The 26,103-nt window shown below is 48.0% G+C and overlaps 1 protein-coding gene and 1 pseudogene across 1 annotated transcript in view; both read right to left on the bottom strand.

The window, feature by feature from the left end:
* The window catches only part of LOC135564971 (serine/threonine-protein kinase SMG1-like), an 8,912-nt pseudogene extending 7,546 nt beyond the window's left edge, over positions 1-1,366 (bottom strand).
* Positions 1-26,103, bottom strand: part of LOC135564907 (serine/threonine-protein kinase SMG1-like) — a 58,837-nt gene that overhangs the window by 28,983 nt on the left and 3,751 nt on the right. The window contains 16 exon segments of the mRNA XM_065010993.1: positions 5,965-6,119; positions 8,859-9,020; positions 9,325-9,521; positions 10,831-11,081; positions 11,313-11,453; positions 13,159-13,260; positions 13,741-13,828; positions 16,155-16,273; positions 17,381-17,540; positions 18,230-18,362; positions 18,703-18,866; positions 18,902-19,004; positions 19,965-20,066; positions 20,455-20,594; positions 20,597-20,674; positions 22,721-22,832. Coding sequence (XP_064867065.1) covers positions 5,965-6,119; positions 8,859-9,020; positions 9,325-9,521; positions 10,831-11,081; positions 11,313-11,453; positions 13,159-13,260; positions 13,741-13,828; positions 16,155-16,273; positions 17,381-17,540; positions 18,230-18,362; positions 18,703-18,866; positions 18,902-19,004; positions 19,965-20,066; positions 20,455-20,594; positions 20,597-20,674; positions 22,721-22,832 — 2,207 coding nt within the window.

Here is a 26,103-nt window from a genome sequence, read left to right as displayed (position 1 = left end):
CCTGTCCCTCCTACCTAGTTTAGTCTTGGAGCAGGTGGAGTTGACCAGGCCTTAGTCCTCTCTCTCTCCCTCCTAACTAGTTTATTCTTAGAGCAGGTAGAGCTGAGCAGGCCTTAGTCCTCTCTCTCCCCCTCCTAACTAGTTTATTCTTGGAGCAGGTGGAGTTGAGCAGGCCTTAGTCCTCTCTCTCTCCCTCCTAACTAGTTTATTCTTAGAGCAGGTGGAGTTGAGCAGGCCTTAGTCCTCTCTCTCTCCCCCCTACCTAGTTTATTCTTAGAGCAGGTGGAGTTGAGCAGGCCTTAGTCCTCTCTCTCTCCCTCCTACCTAGTTTATTCTTAGAGCAGGTGGAGTTGAGCAGGCCTTAGTCCTCTCTCTCTCCCCCCTACCTAGTTTATTCTTAGAGCAGGTAGAAGTTGAGCAGGCCTTAGTCCTCTCTCTCTCTCTCTCTCCCTCCTACCTAGTTTATTCTTAGAGCAGGTAGAAGTTGACCAGGCCTTAGTCCTCTCTCTCCCCCTCCTACCTAGTTTGTCCTTGGAGCCAGTAGAGGTGGAGTTGACCAGGCCTTAGTCCTCTCTCTCCCCCTCCTACCTAGTTTGTCCTTGGAGCCAGTAGAGGTGGAGTAAACCAGGCCTTAGTCCTCCCTCTCCCCCTCCTACCTAGTTTATCCTTGGAGCCAGTAGAGGTGGAGCTGGACCAGCCTTAGTCCCTCCCTCTCCCTCCTACCTAGTTTATCCTTGGAGCCAGTAGAGGTGAGTTGACTTCAGGCCTTAGTCCTCTCTCTCCTCCTACCTAGTTTATTCCTTAGAGCAGGTAGAGCTGAGCAGGCCTTAGTCCTCTCTCTCCCCTCCTACCTAGTTTGTCCTTGGAGCCAGTAGAGGTGGAGTAAACCAGGCCTTAGTCCTCCTCTCCCCTCCTACCTAGTTTGTCCTTGAGCCAGTAGAGGTGGAGTTGAGCAGGCCTAGTCCTCCCTCTCCCTCCTACCTAGTTTGTCCCTTGGAGCCAGCCAGAGGTGGAGTTGACCAGGCCTTAGTCCTCCCTCTCCCCTCCTACCTAGTTTGTCCTTGGAGCCAGTAGAGGTGGGAGTTGACCAGGTCTTAGCCCTCCCTTCCCTCCTACCTAGTTTATCCTTGGAGCCAGTAGTGGAGTTGAGCATGTCAGTAGTCGCCTCTTTCCCCGCCTGGAGCTCCAGCTGAGCACGGATTCTGGGAAGTCTCCGTCCCGAAGCAGCTCAGCCGCCCGTACGCAGTTGAAGTCTGTCTTCAGGTGCACGCGCCAAGGCAGGGTTACCAGGGTTCTTCTTGAGGGCGTGCACGCTGGCCACTCCTGCACCGAGGACCAATCGCCAAGGGCCACATAGCACTGGCATGCCTTTGGTTGGCAAGGAGGTTGAGCACTGGAGGAACACTCATTGGACTTGGAGGAGAACCGTCTTCCTGCAGTCACCTGAAGGAGAAAGAGAGGAGAGGCAGAATGGGAAGAGAGGAGGGGAGGAGGAGAGAGGAAAGGGGGAGGGAGAGAGAGAGGGGAGGGGAGGGGAGGAGAAGAGAGGAGGGGAGAGGCGGAAGGAGAGAGAGAGGAGGGGAGAGGCAGAAGGAGAAGAGAGGAAAGGGGGAGGAGAGAGAGAGGGGAACACCTGGTTATTATCAGCTAGTGGTTGCCTCTGAAATGTCCCCCTATTCCTGTGTGTCTTCTCACCATTGCCAGTGTGTTTGGGGCTGGCTGTGTTAGAGCTGTGTGTCTCACCGTTGCCAGTGTTTGGGGTCAACTGTGTTAGAGCTGTGTGTCTCCTCACTACAAAGTCTCACCGTGTTTGGGGCTGGACTGTGTTGTGAGCTGTGTGTCCTCACCGCTGTGTTTGGGGCTGACTGTTAGAGCTGTGTGTCTCACCAGTGTGTTTGGGGCTGGCTGTGTTAGAGCTGTCCCACCGTCTCACCCGTTGTGTTTGGGGCTGGCTGTGTTAGAGCTGTGTGCCTCACCGTTGTGTTTGGGGCTGGCTGTGTTAGAGCTGTGTGTCTCACCAGTTGTGTTTGGGGCTGGCTGTGTTAGAGCTGTGTGTCTCACCGTTGTGTTTGGGCTGTGTTTGGGAGCTGTGTTAGGAGCTGGCTGTGTCCTCTCACAATCGTTAGTGTGTTTGGGGCTGGGCTGTGTTGGAGCTGTGTGTCTTACCGTTGTGTTTGGGGCTGGCTGTGTTAGAGCTGTGTGTCTCACCGTTGTGTTTGGGGCTGGCTGTGTTAGAGCTGTGTGTCTCACCGTTGTGTTTGGGGCTGGCTGTGTTAGAGCTGTGTGTCTCACCGTTGCCGTTGTGTTTGGGGCTGGCTGTGTTAGAGCTAAGCTGGCCCGCCAGTTTGAGGAGTGAGCGGTCGGGCCCTTAATGGAACAGTCCATCCCCTGCCACGGCACACAGCTGTTCCTGGTACTCCACTGCAGCCTTCTCAAACCTAGAGAGAGGTATGGGTTACTATAGGGTATTTACAGAGAGAGAGGTATGGGTTACTATAGGGTATTTACAGAGAGAGGTATGGGTTACTATAGGGTATTTACAGAGAGGTATGGGTTACTATAGGGTATTTACAGAGAGAGAGGTAAGGGTTACTATAGGGTATTTACAGAGAGAGGTATGGGTCACTATAGGGTATTTACAGAGAGAGGTATGGGTCACTATAGGGTATTTACAGAGAGGTATGGGTTACTATAGGGTATTTACAGAGAGAGGTATTGTCACTATAGGCTATTTACAGAGAGAGGTATTGTCACTATAGGGTATTTACAGAGAGAGGTATGGTCACTATAGGGTATTTACAGAGAGGTATGGTCACTATAGGGTATTTACAGAGAGGTATGGGTTACTATAGGGTATTTACAGAGAGAGGTATGGTCACTATAGGGTATTTACAGAGAGGTATGGGTTACTATAGGGTATTTACAGAGAGGTATGGGTTACTATAGGGTATTTACAGAGAGAGGTATGGGTCACTATAGGGTATTTACAGAGAGAAGTATGGTCACTATAGGGTATTTACAGAGAGGTATGGGTTACTATATGGTATTTACAGAGAGAGGTATGGGTCACTATAGGGTATTTACAGAGAGGTATGGGTCACTATAGGGTATTTACAGAGAGGTATGGGTTACTATATGGTCTTGACAGAGAGAGGTATGGGTTACTATATGGTCTTGACAGAGAGAGAGGTATGGGTTACTATATGGTCTTGACAGAGAGAGAGGTATGGGTTACTATATGGTATTTACAGAGAGAGGTATGGGTTACTATATGGTATTTACAGAGAGAGGTATGGGTTACTATATGGTATTTACAGAGAGGTATGGGTTACTATATGGTCTTGACAGAGAGAGGTATGGGCTACTATATGGTATTGACAGAGAGAGGTATGGGCTACTATATGGTATTGACAGAGAGGTATGGGCTACTATATGGTCTTGACAGAGAGAGGTATGGGTCACTATAGGGTATTGACAGAGAGAGGTATGGGTCACTATAGGGTATTGACAGAGAGAGGTATGGGCTACTATATGGTATTGACAGAGAGAGGTATGGGCTACTATATGGTCTTGACAGAGAGAGGTATGGGTCACTATAGGGTATTTACAGAGAGAGGTATGGGCTACTATATGGTCATGACAGAGAGAGAGGTATGGGCTACTATATGGTATTGACAGAGAGGTATGGGCTACTATATGGTATTGACAGAGAGAGAGGTATGGGCTACTATATGGTCTTGACAGAGAGAGAGGTATGGGTCACTATATGGTCTTGACAGAGAGAGGTATGGGCTACTATATGGTCTTGACAGAGAGGTATGGGTCACTATAGGGTATTTCCAGAGAGAGAGGTATGGGTTACTATATGGTATTTACAGAGAGAGGTATGGGCTACTGTATGGTCTTGACAGAGAGAGAGGTATGGGTTACTATAGGGTATTGACAGAGAGGTATGGGCTACTATATGGTCTTGACAGAGAGAGGTATGGGTCACTATATGGTCTTGACAGAGAGAGAGGTATGGGTCACTATATGGTCTTGACAGAGAGAGGTATGGGCTACTATATGGTCTTGACAGAGAGGTATGGGTCACTATAGGGTATTTCCAGAGAGAGAGGTATGGGTTACTATAGGGTATTTACAGAGAGGTATGGGCTACTATATGGTCTTGACAGAGAGAGATATGGGCTACTATATGGTCTATGGACTACAGAGGTGTGTACTACCTGCTTCTTGACTACATTTAAAGTGTCAATCAGCAGTTGAAACAATAAAGCGTACTCACTGCCCCGTTTGGGTAAAAAGCTGAGGGATGGGACTGGAGAAATGTAACCACTCAACTTCACAGACAGAGCTTTGGATTTAAGGACCAACCATCATTGACATCATAGCTCAACATTCCAGTTGTAACCAGCCATGACATCATAGAGCAACATTCCAGTTGTAACCAGCCATGACATCATAGAGCAACATTCCAGTTGTAACCAGCCATGACATCATAGAGCAACATTCCAGTTGTAACCAGCCATGACATCATAGAACAAACATTCCAGTTGTAACCAGCCATGACATCATAGAGCAACATTCCAGTTGTAACCAGCCATGACATCATAGAGCAACATTCCAGTTGTAACCAGCCATGACATCATAGAACAAACATTCCAGTTGTAACCAGCCATGACATCATAGAACAAACATTCCAGTTGTAACCAGCCATGACATCATAGAGCAACATTCCAGTTGTAACCAGCCATGACATCATAGAGCAACATTCCAGTTGTAACCAGCCATGACATCATAGAGTAACATTCCAGTTGTAACCATCCATGACATCATAGAGCAACATTCTAGGTGTAACCATCAATGACATCATAGAGCAACATTCTAGGTGTAACCATCCATGACATCATAGAGCAACATTCTAGTTGTAACCATCCATGACATCATAGAGCAACATTCTAGTTGTAACCATCCATGACATCATAGAGCAACATTCCAGTTGTAACCAGCCATGACATCATAGAGCAACATTCTAGTTGTAACCATCCATGACATCATAGAGCAACATTCTAGTTGTAACCATCCATGACATCATAGAGCAACATTCCAGTTGTAACCAGCCATGACATCATAGAGCAACATTCTAGGTGTAACCATCCATGACATCATAGAGCAACATTCTAGTTGTAACCATCCATGACATCATAGAGCAACATTCCAGTTGTAACCAGCCATGACATCATAGAGCAACATTCTAGGTGTAACCATCCATGACATCATAGAGCAACATTCTAGGTGTAACCATCCATGACATCATAGAGCAACATTCTAGTTGTAACCATCCATGACATCATAGAGCAACATTCCAGTTGTAACCATCCATGACATCATAGAGCAACATTCTAGTTGTAACCATCCATGACATCATAGAGCAACATTCTAGTTGTAACCATCCATGACATCATAGAGCAACATTCTAGTTGTAACCATCCATGACATCATAGAGCAACATTCTAGTTGTAACCATCCATGACATCATAGAGCAACATTCTAGTTGTAACCATCCATGACATCATAGAGCAACATTCCAGTTGTAACCATCCATGACATCATAGAGCAACATTCTAGTTGTAACCTTCCATGACATCATAGAGCAACATTCTAGTTGTAACCATCCATGACATCATAGAGCAACATTCTAGTTGTAACCATCCATGACATCATAGAGCAACATTCCAGTTGTAACCATGGTAAGGGGGTATAGTGTTTGTTTATATTTTTTTTCATTCAAAACATTTGTATAAAACAAGCTTATATTTTAGGATCTGATGGGAACTAAGATCATGAAGCATTTAGAAAGTTAAATCTGTCAAGAATTGCCCCTTAAATACACTAAGCTTGGCCTCCACTTGAGACACACACACACACACACACACACACACACACAGGGGTGGTTTTCCTTACCGCCCCTCAGCCTGTAGTGCCACAGAGCTGACCCAAGCCAGACTCTTGCCAGTGTTGGTGAGACTCCAGGCAGCTAAACCCTGGATAGCCTCAGGACAGTGAAGTTCACACAGAGCCTCTACCAGCATCACCAGAGGAGCCTCCAACTCTGGACCCTACAGAGGAGACATGGGGGTCAGTTAGAGATGACCAGAGGAGACCTGGGGGTCAGTTACAGATGACCAGTAGAGACCTGGACCCTGACAGAGAGGAGACCTGGACCCTACAGAGGAGACATGGGGGTCAGTTACAGGTGACCAGTAGAGACCTGGACCCTAGAGAGAGGAGACCTGGACCCTAGAGAGAGAGGAGACCTGGACCCTAGAGAGAGGAGACCTGGACCCTACAGAGGAGACATGGGGGTCAGTTACAGATGACCAGAAGATACCTGGACCCTACAGAGAGGAGACCTGGACCCTACAGAGAGGAGAGATGGTGGTCAGTTACAGCTGACCAGTAGAGACCTGGACCCTACAGAGAGGAGACCTGGACCCTACAGAGAGGAGACCTGGACCCTACAGAGAGGAGACCTGGACCCTACAGAGGAGACATGGGGGTCAGTTACAGGTGACCAGTAGAGACCTGGACCCTACAGAGAGGAGACATGGGGGTCAGTTACAGATGACCAGAAGAGACCTGGACCCTACAGAGAGGAGACATGGGGGTCAGTTACAGGTGACCAAAGGAGACATGGGGGTCAGTTACAGATGACCAGTAGAGACCTGGACCCTACAGAGAGGAGACATGGGGGTCAGTTACAGGTGACCAGTAGAGACCTGGACCCTACAGAGAGGAGACATGGGGGTCAGTTACAGATGACCAGTAGAGACCTGGACCCTACAGAGAGGAGACATGGGGGTCAGTTACAGATGACCAGTAGAGACCTGGACCCTACAGAGAGGAGACATGGGGGTCAGTTACAGGTGACCAGTAGAGACCTGGACCCTACAGAGAGGAGACCTGGGGGTCAGTTACAGGTGACCAGTAGAGACCTGGACCCTACAGAGAGGAGACCTGGACCCTACAGAGAGGAGACCTGGACCCTACAGAGGAGACATGGGGGTCAGTTACAGGTGACCAGTAGAGACCTGGACCCTACAGAGAGGAGACATGGGGGTCAGTTACAGGTGACCAGTAGAGACCTGGACCCTACAGAGAGGAGACATGGGGGTCAGTTACAGATGACCAGAAGAGACCTGGACCCTACAGAGAGGAGACATGGGGGTCAGTTACAGGTGACCAGAGGAGACATGGGGGTCAGTTACAGATGACCAGTAGAGACCTGGACCCTACAGAGAGGAGACATGGGGGTCAGTTACAGGTGACCAGTAGAGACCTGGACCCTACAGAGAGGAGACATGGGGGTCAGTTACAGATGACCAGTAGAGACCTGGACCCTACAGAGAGGAGACATGGGGGTCAGTTACAGATGACCAGTAGAGACCTGGACCCTACAGAGAGGAGACATGGGGGTCAGTTACAGGTGACCAGTAGAGACCTGGACCCTACAGAGAGGAGACATGGGGGTCAGTTACAGATGACCAGAAGAAACCTGGACCCTACAGAGAGGAGACATGGGGGTCAGTTACAGGTGACCAGAGGAGACATGGGGGTCAGTTACAGATGACCAGTAGAGACCTGGACCCTACAGAGAGGAGACATGGGGGTCAGTTACAGGTGACCAGTAGAGACCTGACCCTACAGAGAGGAGACATGGGGGTCAGTTACAGATGACCAGTAGAGACCTGGACCCTACAGAGAGGAGACATGGGGGTCAGTTACAGATGACCAGTAGAGACCTGGACCCTACAGAGAGGAGACATGGGGGTCAGTTACAGGTGACCAGTAGAGACCTGGACCCTACAGAGAGGAGACCTGGGGGTCAGTTACAGGTGACCAGTAGAGACCTGGACCCTACAGAGAGGAGACCTGGACCCTACAGAGAGGAGACCTGGACCCTACAGAGGAGACATGGGGGTCAGTTACAGGTGACCAGTAGAGACCTGGACCCTACAGAGAGGAGACATGGGGGTCAGTTACAGGTGACCAGTAGAGACCTGGACCCTACAGAGAGGAGACATGGGGGTCAGTTACAGATGACCAGAAGAGACCTGGACCCTACAGAGAGGAGACATGGGGGTCAGTTACAGATGACCAGAGGAGACATGGGGGTCAGTTACAGATGACCAGTAGAGACCTGGACCCTACAGAGAGGAGACCTGGACCCTACAGAGGAGACATGGGGGTCAGTTACAGGTGACCAGAGGAGACATGGGGGTCAGTTACAGATGACCAGTAGAGACCTGGACCCTACAGAGAGGAGACATGGGGGTCAGTTACAGGTGACCAGAGGAGACATGGGGGTCAGTTACAGATGACCAGTAGAGACATGGACCCTACAGAGAGGAGACCTGGACCCTACAGAGAGGAGACATGGGGGTCAGTTACAGGTGACCAGAGGAGACATGGGGGTCAGTCACAGATGACCAGAGGAGACATGGGGGTCAGTTACAGATGACCAGAGGAGACATGGGGGTCAGTTACAGATGACCAGTAGAGACCTGGACCCTACAGAGAGGAGACCTGGACCCTACAGAGAGGAGACCTGGACCCTACAGAGAGGAGACATGGGGGGGGGGTCAGTTACAGGTGATGTATTTAGTAACTTCAGGTAAAGGGGTCGTGGTTGAAAACAGTTGACTGACTGTTGGAACAAGGTAATGCTGAGTGTGTTTCTCTGTGTGGTCAAGTACAATAGGTTCAGTTGGGGCTCTGGTCAAAAGTAGTGCACTATATAGGGAATAGGGTGTGGTTTAGGACACAGGCCTGGGACTGTGCGTCTCTCCTCCCGTTACCAGAGTGCTGCTGTTCTGGATCTCAGTCAGCAGGTCCAAGCCGTGGCGCACGGTGACTGCTGGTTGGCCGGACAGAAGCCCCACCCTCATCAGGGCCAGGCGGATACGAGTCAGCCAATCCTGGCAGGTCTGACGGTTGGTATAGAAGAATGTTCTGATACCCTGGATACACACACACACACAGAGAGACAGACAGAGAGACAGAGACAGACAGAGAGAGACAGTTAACATTAGGAGCTGGGGGCCACTTGGGGCTGTGTGTGCGCGCATGCGCCTTGGGTGGTGTGGTCAGAGCGTTGGGACAGCTCTCGTAGGAGCTGTACATCTGTGTGTGTGTGTAGGTGTGCGTGCGCCTTGGGTGGTGTGGTCAGAGCGTTGGGACAGCTCTCGTAGGAGCTGTACATCAGTATCTCACAGTGTAGGGGTGTGTGTGTGTAGGGGTGTGTGTGTGTAGGGGTGTGTGTACCTTGGGTGGAGCGGTCAGAGCATTGGCACAGCCCTCGTAGGCGTTGTACATCAGTTTCTCCAGGTTTTCCAGGAACTGCAAGAGCAGCGCCAGACGCAGCTGGTTGCTATGGTGACCGTCGTCTGTGTCGCCGCCGCTCCATTGGCTGAGCTCCTGTTCAGTGTTCAGACTGTGGGCCGCCAGGCTGCGGATTATACCTGGAGAGGAGGGAGGAGAGAGGGGAGGAGGGAGGGAGGAGGGAAGAGGAGAGGGAGAGGAGAGAGAGGAGGGAGGAAGAAGGAGAGGAGGAGGGAAGAGGAGAGGAGAGAGAGGGAGAGGAGAGGAGGAGAGAGGGGAGAGGGAGGGAGGGGAGGAGGGAAGAGGAGAGGAGAGAGGGAAGAGGAGAGGGAGGAGAGAGGGGAGAGAGGAGGGAGGGAGAGGAGGGAAGGAGGAGGGAGGAGAGAGGGAGAGAGGGAGGGAGGGGAGGAGGAAGAGGAGAGGAGGAGAGAGGGGGAGAGAGGGAGGGAGGGGAGGAGGAGAGGAGAGGAGGAGAGAGGGAAGAGGAGAGAGGGAAGTGGAGAGAGGGAAGTGGAGGAGGGAGGGAGGGAGAGGAGGAGAGGGAGGGTGGGGAGGAGAGAGAGAGAGGAGGAGAGGGAGGGGAGGGAAGAGGGGAGAGGGGAGGAGGAGAGAGGAGAGGAAGGGGAGGAGGGATGGAGGAAGGGGAGGAGGGATGGAGGAAGGGGAGGAGGGATGGAGGAAGGGGAGGAGGGAGGGAGGAGAGAGGGAAGGATATGTTCTTGAAAGAGGCAACATGTAAATCCAGAATGTGTATAGGATGGAATAGGGGGGTGGCTCAATATACTTTCAAATGACTCAAACCAAATGTAAACTGTGTAGAAATTATAATGGACCTGCATTTGGTACAGTTTCATGACTGTGTCCAGCTGGCTAACAGACTTATCACCGATCTGAAACCTAGACCGTCAGGGAGCATCGGAAATTCCCCAAACCATTTTGACAGTGAAAGAAATAACATTTTCAGTGTGGCCCTCCGGAACTTGCTGAAAAGTAAATGTGGCTCACAGGGAAAATGAGTTTCACACCCCTGGTTTACGGGTCTAACTGGCAGGACATCAGTGTTACAGGGGAGGAGCTACAGGGGCAGAGCTACAGGGGCAGAGCTACATGGGGCGGAGATACAGGGGAGGAGCTACAGGGGCGGAGCTACATGGGGCAGAGCTACAGGGGTTCAGAAATGCAAAGAACAGCCCCTCTCCAGGCCTCCCCCACCTTATCAACATGTTTAAAAAAATCATGGGGAAAACTCTGGACTAAGTGTGTGTGTGTTTTTGAGTGTGTGTGTGTGTGTTTTAGTGTGTGCGTGTGTTAGTGTGTGTGTGTGTGTTAGTGTGTGTGTGTGTGTTAGTGTGTTTTAGTGTGTGTGGGTGTGTGTTTTAGTGTGTGTGGGTGTGTGTTTTAGTGTGTGTGGGTGTGTGTGTGTGTTTTAGTGTGTGTAACAGCCCGTACCCTCTATGGTCTGGAAGGTGTCCTGTGCCCGTCCCAGCGGGGTACGGAGTTTAGACAACACTGTGAACTGAGCTGCCTCCCACACCGCCCACTGCCACAGCACCGCCTCCGTCTTCAGCAGACCCCGCGGTACACACACACCGCCACCCGCACCGGAGACACACACACCCCCTTCACGACCTGACGAGACACCCTCGCGCTTCTCCAGGCGCTGGCAGCTGTGGTACAGACGCTCCAGCCACGGTTCTTTACTGTAGGAACACAGATAAAACACACATTAGCATATATCCACACACACATACACACAACTTAGCAGAACACACACACACACAGTTTCCCCTTCCCCATTCTGGTCCCTCATGCGAATCGAACCCACAACCCTGGCGTTGTAAGCCCCAAGCTCTACCAACTGAGGCACACGGGACCCACGACACACACATTAGCAGAAGGATCCCCCCCCCCCCCAGAGCCAGGAAGCCTACCCTCCGCGGTGCTGGCTGCCATAGAGGATGAAGCTGATGAGGTCACTGAAGTCCTGGGGGTGAAAGGTGCTGCTGGGGGGGCGGCTCATGTGACGACGGACCACCAAGGAGATCTCCTCTATCTCTGGGTGGCTGTGGTTACTGCAGGGTCACACACACACACACACATTAAGGTTACTGCAGGGTCACACACACATTAAGGTTACTGCAGGGTCACACACACACATTAAGGTTACTGCAGGGTCACACACACATTAAGGTTACTGCAGGGTCACACACACACATTAAGGTTACCGCAGGGTCACACACACATTAAGGTTACTGCAGACACACACACACTAAGGTCACACAGATAGATAAAGACAATATGAGGTAGGTATTCATAGTGTTTGGTATTCTCAGTGTAGATATAAAGACAATATGAGGTAGGTATTCATAGTGTTTGGTATTCTCAGTGTAGTTAAAGACAATATGAGGTAGGTATTCATAGTGTTTGGTATTCTCAGTGTAGATATAAAGACAATATGAGGTAGGTATTCATAGTGTTTGGTATTCTCAGTGTAGTTAAAGACAATATGAGGTAGGTATTCATAGTGTTTGGTATTCTCAGTGTAGATAAAGACAATATGAGGAAGGTATTCATAGTGTTTGGTATTCTCAGTGTAGATATAAAGACAATTCAAGCAACTCACCCAATTCGTTTTTACATTAGTTGAAGTTTTGACTGATAAAAACCAGACCATGAGTGAGCGCATAGCCGATTTCATTCATTTTGCTGCTATGATAATGACAAGTTACTTGAAGTTTGACTTGAAGGTGACTTAATAAACATATTCGTTTATTTGTTTTCTATGTGACAGAATGTGTGCGTTTTTTCATGTTTGGAATTATTTGTAGCATTGTGACCCAGCTGGCATCGTTAACCAGGTCTCTTTGGTAAAAGAAAAACATTGAATATTGTCAGGCCGGGATTGAATGAGTCTGTCGACACCGTGCCTTTTAAAAGGTAAACCGTTGCACGGCCCAATCAGAAATGTTCTTTACATGTGAGGGATACAAGGCGTGATCAGACAGGGTCCCGGCCTCAGAGCAGTCGGTCACCGACAGGCCTCAGAGCAGTCGGTCACCGACAGGCCTCAGAGCAGTCGGTCACCGACAGGCCTCAGAGCAGTCGGTCACCGACAGGGTCCCGGCCTTAGAGCAGTCGGTCACCGACAGGCCTCAGAGCAGTCGGTCACCGACAGGGTCCCGGCCTTAGAGCAGTCGGTCACCGACAGGCCTCAGAGCAGTCGGTCACCGACAGGGTCCCGGCCTTAGAGCAGTCGGTCACCGACAGGGTCCCGGCCTTAGAGCAGTCGGTCACCGACAGGGTCCCGGCCTTAGAGCAGTCGGTCACCGACAGGGTCCCGGCCTTAGAGCAGTCGGTCACCGACAGGTCCCGGCCTTAGAGCAGTCGGTCACCGACAGGGTCCCGGCCTTAGACAGTCCCGGCCTCAGGTCACCGACAGGGTCCCGGCCTTAGAGCAGTCGGTCACCGACAGGGTCCCGGCCTTAGAGCAGTCGGTCACCGACAGGGTCCCGGCCTTAGAGCAGTCGGTCACCGACAGGGTCCCGGCCTTAGAGCAGTCGGTCACCGACAGGGTCCCGGCCTTAGAGCAGTCGGTCACCGACAGGGTCCCGGCCTTAGAGCAGTCGGTCACCGACAGGGTCCCGGCCTTAGAGCAGTCGGTCACCGACAGGGTCCCGGCCTTAGAGCAGTCAGTCACCGACAGGGTCCCGGCCTTAGAGCAGCCCCAGTCAGTAATTGAGGATAGAGGAGGGTGATCGGTCTGTGTTGTGTGCTGACCTGAGTGTCACGTCCAGAGGGATTGTCCTCAGCAGCTTGCCGTACGCCTGCCTCACCCTCACCGCAGAGTGCACCAGCTGGACACGACAAACATCCACACACCTAGGAGGCACAGGACAGACAGAACGTTATACACACTTTTGGGTTGATGCTTTTGTGTATGGGGTTGTTTAAGGGATTGTTTTAGGTGTGTGTGTGTGTGTGTGTATAAGGGGTTGTTTTAGGTGTGTGTGTGTGTGTGTATAAGGGGTTGTTTTAGGTGTGTGTGTGTGTGTGTATAAGGGGTTGTTTTAGGTGTGTGTGTGTGTGTGTATAAGGGGTTGTTTTAGGTGTGTGTGTGTGTGTGTATAAGGGGTTGTTTTAGGTGTGTGTGTGTGTGTGTGTGTGTAAAGGGTTGTTTTAGGTGTGTGTGTGTGTGTATGTATAAGGGGTTGTTTTAGGTGTGTGTGTGTGTGTGTGTGTATATAAGGGGTTGTTTTGTGTGTGCGTGCGTGTGCGTGCGTGTGTGTGTGTGTCTCTGTGTGTGTGTGTGTCTCTGTGTGTGTGTGTGTGTGTGTGTGTGTGTCTGTGTGTGTGTGTTACCTCTGCAGCAGCTCTGTGTTGAGTGAGGAGGAGATGACCTGAAGGCTGTTGCAGGTCTGGAGGCAGATGACTGGGTCCTCATTCAGGGCTGCAGACCGACAGAGAGCAGAGTCAACACACACACACACTGCAGGAATCAGGTTCTGAAAATCCTGGTTGGAAGACCCCCCAGAATCAGGAGGAATATTTCATCTAGAATTTCTGGAACACCTGGGAATTTAAGTTATTTACCGTTGTGGAACAGACCCTCTCTATAGTTCCACAGTATTTACCGTTGTGGAACAGACCCTCTCTATAGTTAAACAGTATTTACCATTGTGGAACAGACTCTCTCTATAGATAAACAGTATTTACCGTTGTGGAACAGACCCTCTCTATAGTTAAACAGTATTTACCGTTGTGGAACAGACCCTCTCTATAGTTAAACAGTATTTACCGTTGTGGAACAGACCCTCTCTATAGTTCCACAGTATTTACCGTTGTGGAACAGACCCTCTCTATAGTTAAACAGTATTTACCATTGTGGAACAGACCCTCTCTATAGATAAACAGTATTTACCGTTGTGGAACAGACCCTCTCTATAGTTAAACAGTATTTACCGTTGTGGAACAGACCCTCTCTATAGTTAAACAGTATTTACCGTTGTGGAACAGACCCTCTCTATAGTTCCACAGTATTTACCGTTGTGGAACAGACCCTCTCTATAGTTAAACAGTATTTACTATTGTGGAACAGACCCTCTCTATAGTTAAACAGTATTTACCGTTGTGGAGCAGACCCTCTCTATAGATAAACAGTATTTACCGTTGTGGAGCAGACCCTCTCTATAGACAGTATTTACCATTGTGGAGCAGAACCTCTCTATAGATAAACAGTATTTACCGTTGTGGAACAGACCCTCTCTATAGTTAAACAGTATTTACCGTTGTGGAACAGACCCTCTCTATAGTTCCACAGTATTTACCGTTGTGGAACAGACCCTCTCTATAGTTAAACAGTATTTACTATTGTGGAACAGACCCTCTCTATAGTTAAACAGTATTTACCGTTGTGGAGCAGACCCTCTCTATAGATAAACAGTATTTACCGTTGTGGAGCAGACCCTCTCTATAGACAGTATTTACCATTGTGGAGCAGACCCTCTCTATAGATAAACAGTATTTACCGTTGTGGAGCAGACCCTCTCTATAGATAAACAGTATTTACCGTTGTGGAACAGACCCTCTCTATAGATAAACAGTATTTACCGTTGTGGAACAGACCCTCTCTATAGTTAAACAGTATTTACCGTTGTGGAACAGACCCTCTCTATAGACAGTATTTACCATTGTGGAGCAGACCCTCTCTATAGACAGTATTTACCATTGTGGAGCAGACCCTCTCTATAGATAAACAGTATTTACCGTTGTGGAACAGACCCTCTCTATAGATAAACAGTATTTACCGTTGTGGAACAGACCCTCTCTATAGACAGTATTTACCATTGTGGAGCAGACCCTCTCTATAGATAAACAGTATTTACCGTTGTGGAACAGACCCTCTCTATAGATAAACAGTATTTACCGTTGTGGAACAGACCCTCTCTATAGACAGTATTTACCATTGTGGAGCAGACCCTCTCTATAGATAAACAGTAGTTACCGTTGTGGAGCAGACCCTCTCTATAGATAAACAAGTATTTACCATTGTGGAACAGACCCTCTCTATAGATAAACAGTATTTACCGTTGTGGAACAGACCCTCTCTATAGATAAACAGTATTTACCGTTGTGGAACAGACCCTCTCTATAGTTAAACAGTATTTACCATTGTGGAACAGACCCTCTCTATAGACAGTATTTACCATTGTGGAGCAGACCCTCTCTATAGTTCCACAGTAGTTACCGTTGTGGAACAGACCCTCTCTATAGATAAACAGTATTTACTGTTGTGGAACAGACCCTCTCTATAGATAAACAGTATTTACCGTTGTGGAACAGACCCTCTCTATAGATAAACAGTATTTACTGTTGTGGAACAGACCCTCTCTATAGTTAAACAGTATTTACTGTTGTGGAACAGACCCTCTCTATAGTTAAACAGTATTTACCATTGTGGAACAGACCCTCTCTATAGACAGTATTTACCATTGTGGAGCAGACCCTCTCTATAGTTCCACAGTAGTTACCGTTGTGGAACAGACCCTCTCTATAGATAAACAGTATTTACTGTTGTGGAACAGACCCTCTCTATAGATAAACAGTATTTACCGTTGTGGAACAGACCCTCTCTATAGATAAACAGTATTTACTGTTGTGGAACAGACCCTCTCTATAGATAAACAGTATTTACCGTTGTGGAACAGACCCTCTCTATAGATAAACAGTATTTACCGTTGTGGAGCAGACCCTCTCTATAGATAAACAGTATTTACCGTTGTGTAGCAGACCCTTGCAGAACTTGTGGAAGGAGGGGAGGGAGAAGAGAGGGGTGTAGGTATCAGACCTCTTCATCATCAGGCACATCTCCAGAGACCACGTCAACAACAGCTTCCTGTTTGGAGCAGACACACACACACACACACACACACACACACTAGTTTAGGTTATATGGTGGAGAAATTACAAGATTGTGTTATAATACGGTCATGGCATCAAATGGTTGTTTTATGCAACAGAACAGAGGGTTCTGAGAACACTGTGTGTGTTCTACGGAGGATGGGCCTCTGGGAGATTGTGTTATAATACTGTCATAGCATCAAATGGTTGTTTTATGCAACAGAACAGAGGGTTCTGAGAACACTGTGTGTTCTACGGAGGATGGGCCTCTGGGAGATTGTGTTATAATACTGTCATAGCATCAAATGGTTGTTTTATGCAACAGAACAGAGGTTCTGAGAACACTGTGTGTGTTCTACGGAGGATGGGCCTCTGGGAGATTTAACACTGACAGGAGATTGACCATGTCTTTGGGTGATACCACATTCCAGAGCCTGAGGTAATGTTTCTGTACTGGGGGGGACATGGCTCCAGTATGGAGTTGGGGTCCCCCAGGGGGACATGGCTCCAGTATGGAGTTGGGGTCCCCCAGGGGGACATGGCTCCAGTATGGAGTTGGGGTCCCCCAGGGGGACATGGCTCCAGTATGGAGTTGGGGGGCCAGAACCTGGTCTCTACACAATAAGGACAGTCTTTACCGCAGATACTGTCTGCTGTGAATTATTAGTATCTCTTATATATGAATCCTAACCTCGTGACCCATTCCATACATCTGTTGTTTGTCATGGATGAACTTTGCTATAAAATGCTGCGTCTCGTAACATCCAGGGTCGCTGACAAGCACCATTACTGCACTAATTAAATAATACGCTCCATTACTGCACTAATTAAATAATAAGCTCCATTACTGCACTAATTAAATAATACGCTCCATTACTGCACTAATTAAATAATAAGCTCCATTACTGCACTAATTAAATAATAAGCTCCATTACTGCACTAATTAAATAATAAGCTCCATTACTGCACTAATTAAATAATACAAGTTGGATTGTTTTGAAGAAATGTAAAGAAGTCTCCTTTTGATGACAATAATTCCACCCACAGTTATCGTTCAACTACACCTGTGTGTGTGTGTGTGAGACATGTATAACGCGTGTACCTGGCCTCAGTGTAGAGCTGCTCCTTCCTCAGCAGGGCTCCCAGCAGGGACAGCAGGGTGCTGAAGTGTTTCCTGGTTGCCGTGGTTACCGTGCTGATGACCGCCCCGTCAAGAGAGAAGGGAGGAAGAGGACAGGCTGGACGAGATGAAGTGATCATGTCTGAAAAACAGAGGGGAGAGAGAGAGGATTGAAAGAGAAGACAACAGAATGTGGTGAACTGTTTAAAAAAGATTGAAGTTTTGTGGTACAGTGTGAGTACAGGGTGGTAGTGTGTGTTACCTGGTACAGTGTGAGTACAGGGTATATAACAGCAGGGTGGTAGTGTGTGTTACCTGGTACAGTGTGAGTACAGGGTGGTAGTGTGTGTTACCTGGTACAGTGTGAGTACAGGGTATATAACAGCAGAATGGTAGTGTGTGTTACCTGGTACAGTGTGAGTACAGGGTGGTAGTGTGTGTTACCTGGTACAGTGTGAGTACAGGGTATATAACAGCAGGGTGGTAGTGTGTGTTACCTGGTACAGTGTGAGTACAGGGTGGTAGTGTGTGTTACCTGGTACAGTGTGAGTACAGGGTATATAACAGCAGGGTGGTAGTGTGTGTTACCTGGTACAGTGTGAGTACAGGGTGGTAGTGTGTGTTACCTGGTACAGTGTGAGTACAGGGTATATAACAGCAGGGTGGTAGTGTGTGTTACCTGGTACAGTGTGAGTACAGGGTGGTAGTGTGTGTTACCTGGTACAGTGTGAGTACAGGGTGGTAGTGTGTGTTACCTGGTACAGTGTGAGTACAGGGTGGTAGTGTGTGTTACCTGGTACAGTGTGAGTACAGGGTGGTAGTGTGTGTTACCTGGTACAGTGTGAGTACAGGGTATATAACACAGCATATTGTACAGCAGGGTGGTAGACGGCCAGGTCAAGAGTGGACCAACATCAGGTTCTGACTCAACAAACGTAAACACCGTCGGAGACAGAGCCCACATCTACAGAGTGGGGGGGAGCAGAGGGAGAGGCAGAGGGGGGAAAGGGGGCAGGGAGAGGGAGAGGGGGCAGAGGGAGAGGGAGGAGAGACAAGCCAGAGGTACATTTTAAGTTACAGTTCAGTCATGTTACTTGGTGTTGCTGATGGTAGTGCAGTGTGTGTTATGTAACATACCCCTATGAGTGAGTGCTCGGTATTTGGGCCAGAAATGTGCGTGTGTGTGTGTGTGTATGTGTATGTGTGTGTGGTAAATCCAACATACCCCTATCAGTGAGTTCTTGGTATTTGGGCCAGAAATTATTGTGTGTGTGTGTGTGTGTGTGTGTGGTAATCCAACATACCCCTATGAGTGAGTTCTTGGTGTTGCCGATGGTGGTGAGGGCTGACAGGTTGAAGATGAGGGTGAACTCTGCCCTCTCTGGGGTGAGGTGAGGGGCGAAGACAGGATGCTGAATGCCGGGAAAGGGTGGAGGGGGGGTTGGGGAGGGTACCAGGGGTCGGAGAGAGAGGCCCAGGGGGGCCAGAAGGCTGGACAGGGCACGGCGGCCATCTCTCCCAGAACCAGTTTATACGCTGCTTCCAGAATGGGGATGTTCTTCAGGCTCAAAACAGACTGGTACACACCCAGGGCTGCTGACATCACCTGGGGGGGGGGTGGGGGGGAGAGAGCAGAGGGGGTCAGTGAAGACACAGACTGGTACACACCCAGGGCTGCTGACATCACCTGGAGAGAGAGAGAGCAAGAGCCCAACATCCTTAGCTAGCTAACATTACATCTCTGTGTTTATCAGAGCACAACATCCTCAGCTAGCTAACATTACATCTCTGTGTTTATCAGAGCACAACATCCTCAGCTAGCTAACATTACATCTGTTATCAGAGCCCAACATCCTTAGCTAGCTAACATTACATCTGTTATCAGAGCCCCACATCCTTAGCTAGCTAGCTAACATTACATCTGTTATCAGAGCCCAACATCCTTAGCTAGCTAGCTAACATTACATCTGTTATCAGAGCCCAACATCCTTAGCTAGCTAGCTAACATTACATCTGTTATCAGAGCCCAACATCCTTAGCTAGCTTTAGCTAACATTACATCTGTTATGAGAGCCCAACATCCTTAGCTAGCTAGCTAACATTACATCTGTTATCAGAGCCCAACATCCTTAGCTAGCTAGCTAACATTACATCTGTTATCAGAGCCCAACATCCTTAGCTAGCTAACATTACATCTGTTATCAGAGCCCAACATCCTTAGCTAGCTAACATTACATCTGTGTTTATCAGAGCACAACATCCTTAACTAGCTAACATTACATCTGTTATCAGAGCCCAACATCCTCAGCTAGCTAACATTACATCTCTGTGTTTATCAGAGCCCAAAATCCTTAGCTAGCTAGCTAACATTACATCTCTGTGTTTATCAGAGACCAAGGGCTTAGGGGCCCAAGTGTTGGGTTTGAGATTCAGCCTATGGTGGTGGTCGATGGAACTTCATTTGGCCCCATAGGTCACAATTCTACACATTTTTCTTATCGTTTTAACTGCAGTTTAAAAGTCAAGAACTGTTTCCATTTGTCACATCCCTGACAAACACACCCACCTCTCTGTCCCTGTTGAAGCGTAGCTCCAGGAGCTGTGATGTTGGAGCCAGCAGCTTCTCCACAAACCACGCTGGGAGCTTAGTGTTGATCTGGTCCACAATCTACAACACAGAGAGAGGAGATAATCAATATGGGGTTATTATTAGGAGGAGAGGCAACGCGTTGAACGACCAACCAGTTCTCCACAATCTACAACACAGAGAGAGGAGATAATCAATATGGGGTTATTATTAGGAGGAGAGGCAACGCGTTGAACGACCAACCAGTTCTCTGCATTCGGGCAGACATGCATAAAATTGTCAACATGTTTCAGAATGTAGGCCTATATTGGACGCAACATTCAAGTTTCCGCTCACAAAACCAGTCCCCGGCCGTATAAAAACAGTCCCCGGCCGTATAAAAACAGTCCTCGGCCGTATAAAACCAGTCCCCGGCCGTATAAAACCAGTCCCCGGCCGCATGCAAACCAGTATTAGAACCAGTTCTTACCAACGTGATGAGGCTGAGGACGGCCAGGCTGTACTCTGGGCCACAGGCCCGGCAGGCATCCAGCTGGTCCAGACCGTAGGTGATGGCGGCGTCGGTCAGCTGTGCGGACGGCTCCAAGCTCACCAGCAGGACACACACACTCGTTCCCCGCCCGTCAACACCGGCTCAGAGAACAACACCTGCTTGGCCGTCGACACGCACGCCAAAACCGGTTCAAAACCTGGAGAAAGGGAGGAAGGAGAGAGGGAGGAAGGAGAGGGAAGGAGAGAGGGAGTAGAGGGAGGAAGGAGAGAGAGAGGAAGGAGAAAGGAGAAAGGGAGTAAGTAGAGGGAGGAGGGAAGAAGTAGAGAGGGAGGAAGGCGAGAGGAGTAGAGGGGAGAAGTAGAGAGGGAGGAAGGCGAGAGGGAGTAGAGGGAAGAAGTAGAGAGGGAGGAAGGCGAGAGGGAGTAGAGGGAAGAAGTAGAGAGGGAGGAAGGGCGAGGAGGGAGTAGAGGGAGGAAGGAGAGAGGGGAGTAGAGGGAGGAAAGGAGAGAGGGAGTAGAGGGAGGAAGGAGAGAGGGAGTAGAGGGAGAAGGAGAGAGGGGGAGTAGAGGGAGGAAGGAGAGAGGGGAGTAGAGGGAGGAAGGAGAGAGAGAGTAGAGGGAGGAAAGGAGAGAGGGAGTAGAGGGAGGAAGAAGAGAGGGAGTAGAGGGAGGAAGGAGAGAGGGGAGTAGAGGGAGGAAGGAAAGAGGGAGTAGAGGGAGTAAGGAGAGAGGGAGCAAGGAGAGAGGGAGAGAGAGGGAGTAGAGGGAGAAAGAAGAGAGGGAGTAGGAGGAAGGAGAGGGAGTAAGAGGGAGGAAGAAGAGAGGAGTAGAGGGAGGAAGGAGAGGGAGTAGAGGGAGGAAGGAGAGGGGAGTAGAGGGAGAAAGGAGAGAGGGAGTAGAGGGAGGAAGGAGAGGGGAGTAGAGGGAGGAAGGAGAGGGGAGCAAGGAGAGAGAGGGGGAGTAGAGGGAGGAAGTAGAAGAGGGAGGAAGGAGAGATGGAGTAGAGGGAGGAAGGAGAGAGGGAGTAGAGGGAGGAAGGAGAGAGGGAGTAGAGGGAGGAAGGAGGAGAGGAGCAAGGAGAGGGAGCAAGGAGGAGGAGCAAGGAGAGGGGAGCAAAGGAGAGAGGAGCAAGGAGAGAGGGAGCAAAGGAGGAAGGGAGTAGAGAGGAAGGAGAGAGAGGGAAGGAGAGAGAGAGGAAGGAGAGAGAGAGAGGAAGGAGAGAGAGGAAGGAGAGAGAGTAGAGGGAGGAAGGAGAGGGAGCAAGGAGGGAGGAAGGAGAGAGGGGAGCAAGGAGGGAGGAAGGAGAGAGGGAGCAAGGAGAGAGGGAGTAGAGGGAGGAAGGAGGAGGGAAGGAGAGAGAGGAAGGGGAGAGGAAGGAGAGAGGAAGGAGAAGAGAGAGGAAGGAGAGAGAGTAGAGGGAGGAAGGAGAGAGTAGAGGAGGAAGGAGAGAGAGAGTAGAGGGGGAGAGGGAGTAGAGGGAGGAAGGACAGAGGGAGAAAGGAAAGAGAGAGGGAGTAGAGGGAGGAAGGAGAGAGGGAGTAGAGGGAGGAAGGAGAGAGGGAGGAGGTAAGATTGTGTTGGGATCAAATTATGTGACATATGCCTGGTTAATTACGAGAGTCTGTGTGTCTTTCTCCCCATCTCGCCTTACAGAGACGTATGCCTGTGTGATGTGTGTGTGTGATGGGTGTGTGTGTGTGTGTGTGTGTCTCTCTCCTTACATCAGAGACGTATGCCTGTGTGTGTGTGTCTCTCTCCTTACATCAGAGACGTATGCCTGTGTGTGTGTGTGTCTCTCTCCTTACATCAGAGACGTATGCCTGTGTGTGTGTGTGTCTCTCTCCTTACATCAGAGACGTATGCCTGTGTGTGTGTGTGTGTGTGTCTCTCTCCTTACATCAGAGACGTATGCCTGTGTGTGTGTGTGTGTGTGTGTGTGTGTGTCTCCTTACATCAGAGACGTATGCCTGTGTGTGTGTGTGTGTCTCCTTACATCAGAGACGTATGCCTGTGTGTGTGTGTGTGTGTGTGTGTCTCTCTCTCCTTACATCAGAGACGTATGCCTGTGTGTGTGTGTGTGTGTGTGTGTGTGTGTGTCTCTCTCCTGTGTGATGGGGGTGTGTGTGATGGGTGTGTGTGTGTGTGTGTGTGTGTGTGATGTGTGTGTGTGTCTCTCCTTACATCAGAGACGTATGCCTGTGTGATGGGCGGTCCTCTAATGGGGTTGAAGCGTTGTCCGATGCAGCGCACCACGGTGCTGAACACCCTCAGCAGGGCGGCCAGTTTGGGCAGAGACACCGTGGGAGGGGGGATGTCCTCGTCTACCGCCTCGCCAGAACCCACGTGACCCAGGTCCTGGAGACAACGTGGGACAGGAAGTCCATAGATTTGTTCATGACGTTTCAAATGTAATGTTAATACAACAGGATGTCAGCGACACCTAGACTTATTCTACATGTTGTGGTGTTAAACCCCTAGACTTATTCTACATGTGGTGTTAAACCCCTAGACTTATTCTACATGTTGTTGTGTTAAACCCCTAGACTTATTCTACATGTTGTGGTGTTAAACCACTAGACTTATTCTACATGTTGTGGTGTTAAACCACTAGACTTATTCTACATGTTGTGGTGTTAAACCCCTAGACTTATTCTACATGTTGTGTTGTTAAACCCCTAGACTTATTCTACATGTTGTTGTGGTGTTAAACCCCTAGACTTATTCTACATGTTGTGGTGTTAAACCACTAGACTTATTCTGCATGTTGTTGTGTTAAACCCCTAGACTTATTCTACATGTGGTGTTAAACCCCTAGACTTATTCTACATGTTGTGGTGTTAAACCCCTAGACTTATTCTACATGTTGTTGTGGTGTTAAACCCCTAGACTTATTCTACATGTTGTGGTGTTAAACCCCTAGACTTATTCTACATGTTGTTGTGTTAAACCCCTAGACTTATTCTGCATGTTGTTGTGTTAAACCCCTAGACTTATTCTACATGTGGTGTTAAACCCCTAGACTTATTCTACATGTTGTGGTGTTAAACCCCTAGACTTATTCTACATGTTGTGGTGTTAAAGCCCTAGACTTATTCTACATGTTGTGGTGTTAAACCCCTAGACTTATTCTACATGTGGTGTTAAACCCCTAGACTTATTCTACATGTTGTTGTGTTAAACCCCTAGACTTATTCTACATGTTGTGGTGTTAAACCACTAGACTTATTCTACATGTTGTGGTGTTAAACCCCTAGACTTATTCTACATGTTGTTGTGTTAAACCACTAGACTTATTCTACATGTTGTTGTTGTGTTAAACCCCTAGACTTATTCTACATGTTGTGGTGTTAAACCCCTAGACTTATTCTACATGTTGTTGTTGTGTTAAACCCCTAGACTTATTCTGCATGTTGTTGTGGTGTTAAACCCCTAGACTTATTCTACATGTTGTTGTGGTGTTAAACCCCTAGACTTATTCTACATATTGTTGTGTTAAACCCCTAGACTTATTCTACATGTTGTTGTTGTGTTAAACCCCTAGACTTATTCTACATGTTGTTGTTGTGTTAAACCCCTAGACTTATTCTACATGTTGTTGTTGTGTTAAACCCCTAGACTTATTCTGCATGTTGTTGTGGTGTTAAACCCCTAGACTTATTCTGCATGTTGTTGTGGTGTTAAACCCCTAGACTTATTCTACATGTTGTTGTGGTGTTAAACCCCTAGACTTATTCTACATGTTGTTGTGGTGTTAAACCCCTAGACTTATTCTACATGTTGTGGTGTTAAACCCCTAGACTTATTCTACATGTTGTGGTGTTAAACCACTAGACTTATTCTGCATGTTGTTGTGTTAAACCCCTAGACTTATTCTACATGTGGTGTTAAACCCCTAGACTTATTCTACATGTTGTGGTGTTAAACCCCTAGACTTATTCTACATGTTGTTGTGGTGTTAAACCCCTAGACTTATTCTACATGTTGTTGTGGTGTTAAACCCCTAGACTTATTCTACATGTTGTTGTGGTGTTAAACCCCTAGACTTATTCTACATGTTGTTGTGGTGTTAAACCCCTAGACTTATTCTACATGTTGTTGTTGTGTTAAACCCCTAGACTTATTCTGCATGTTGTGGTGTTAAACCCCTAGACTTATTCTACATGTTGTTGTGTTAAACCCCTAGACTTATTCTACATGTTGTGGTGTTAAACCCCTAGACTTATTCTACATGTTGTTGTGTTAAACCCCTAGACTTATTCTGCATGTTGTTGTGTTAAACCCCTAGACTTATTCTACATGTGGTGTTAAACCCCTAGACTTATTCTACATGTTGTGGTGTTAAACCCCTAGACTTATTCTACATGTTGTGGTGTTAAACCCCTAGACTGATTCTACATGTTGTTGTGTTAAACCCCTAGACTTATTCTACATGTTGTTGTGTTAAACCCCTAGACTTATTCTACATGTTGTTGTGGTGTTAAACCCCTAGACTTATTCTACATGTTGTTGTGTTAAACCCCTAGACTTATTCTACATGTTGTTGTGTTAAACCCCTAGACTTATTCTACATGTTGTTGTTGTGTTAAACCCCTAGACTTATTCTGCATGTTGTGGTGTTAAACCCCTAGACTTATTCTACATGTGGTGTTAAACCCCTAGACTTATTCTACATGTTGTTGTGGTGTTAAACCCCTAGACTTATTCTACATGTTGTGGTGTTAAACCCCTAGACTTATTCTACATGTTGTTGTGGTGTTAAACCCCTAGACTTATTCTACATGTTGTGGTGTTAAACCCCTAGACTTATTCTGCATGTTGTTGTGTTAAACCCCTAGACTTATTCTACATGTGGTGTTAAACCCCTAGACTTATTCTGCATGTTGTTGTGGTGTTAAACCCCTAGACTTATTCTACATGTTGTTGTGTTAAACCCCTAGACTTATTCTGCATGTTGTTGTGTTAAACCCCTAGACTTATTCTACATGTTGTGGTGTTAAACCCCTAGACTTATTCTGCATGTTGTGGTGTTAAACCCCTAGACTTATTCTACATGTTGTGGTGTTAAACCCCTAGACTTATTCTACATGTTGTTGTGTTAAACCCCTAGACTTATTCTACATGTTGTTGTGGTGTTAAACCCCTAGACTTATTCTACATGTTGTTGTGGTGTTAAACCCCTAGACTTATTCTACATGTTGTTGTGTTAAACCCCTAGACTTATTCTACATGTTGTTGTTGTGTTAAACCCCTAGACTTATTCTGCATGTTGTGGTGTTAAACCCCTAGACTTATTCTACATGTGGTGTTAAACCCCTAGACTTATTCTACATGTTGTTGTGGTGTTAAACCCCTAGACTTATTCTACATGTTGTGGTGTTAAACCCCTAGACTTATTCTACATGTTGTGGTGTTAAACCCCTAGACTTATTCTACATGTTGTTGTGGTGTTAAACCCCTAGACTTATTCTACATGTTGTGGTGTTAAACCCCTAGACTTATTCTGCATGTTGTTGTGTTAAACCCCTAGACTTATTCTACATGTGGTGTTAAACCCCTAGACTTATTCTGCATGTTTGTTGTGGTGTTAAAGCCCTAGACTTATTCTACATGTTGTTGTGTTAAACCC

This window comes from Oncorhynchus nerka, linkage group LG26 (assembly GCF_034236695.1).
Source record: "Oncorhynchus nerka isolate Pitt River linkage group LG26, Oner_Uvic_2.0, whole genome shotgun sequence".
Classification (NCBI taxonomy): Eukaryota; Metazoa; Chordata; class Actinopteri; order Salmoniformes; family Salmonidae; genus Oncorhynchus; species Oncorhynchus nerka.
The sequence above is the reverse complement of the archived record's forward strand: the minus strand, read 5'-3'. Positions and strand labels throughout refer to the sequence as shown.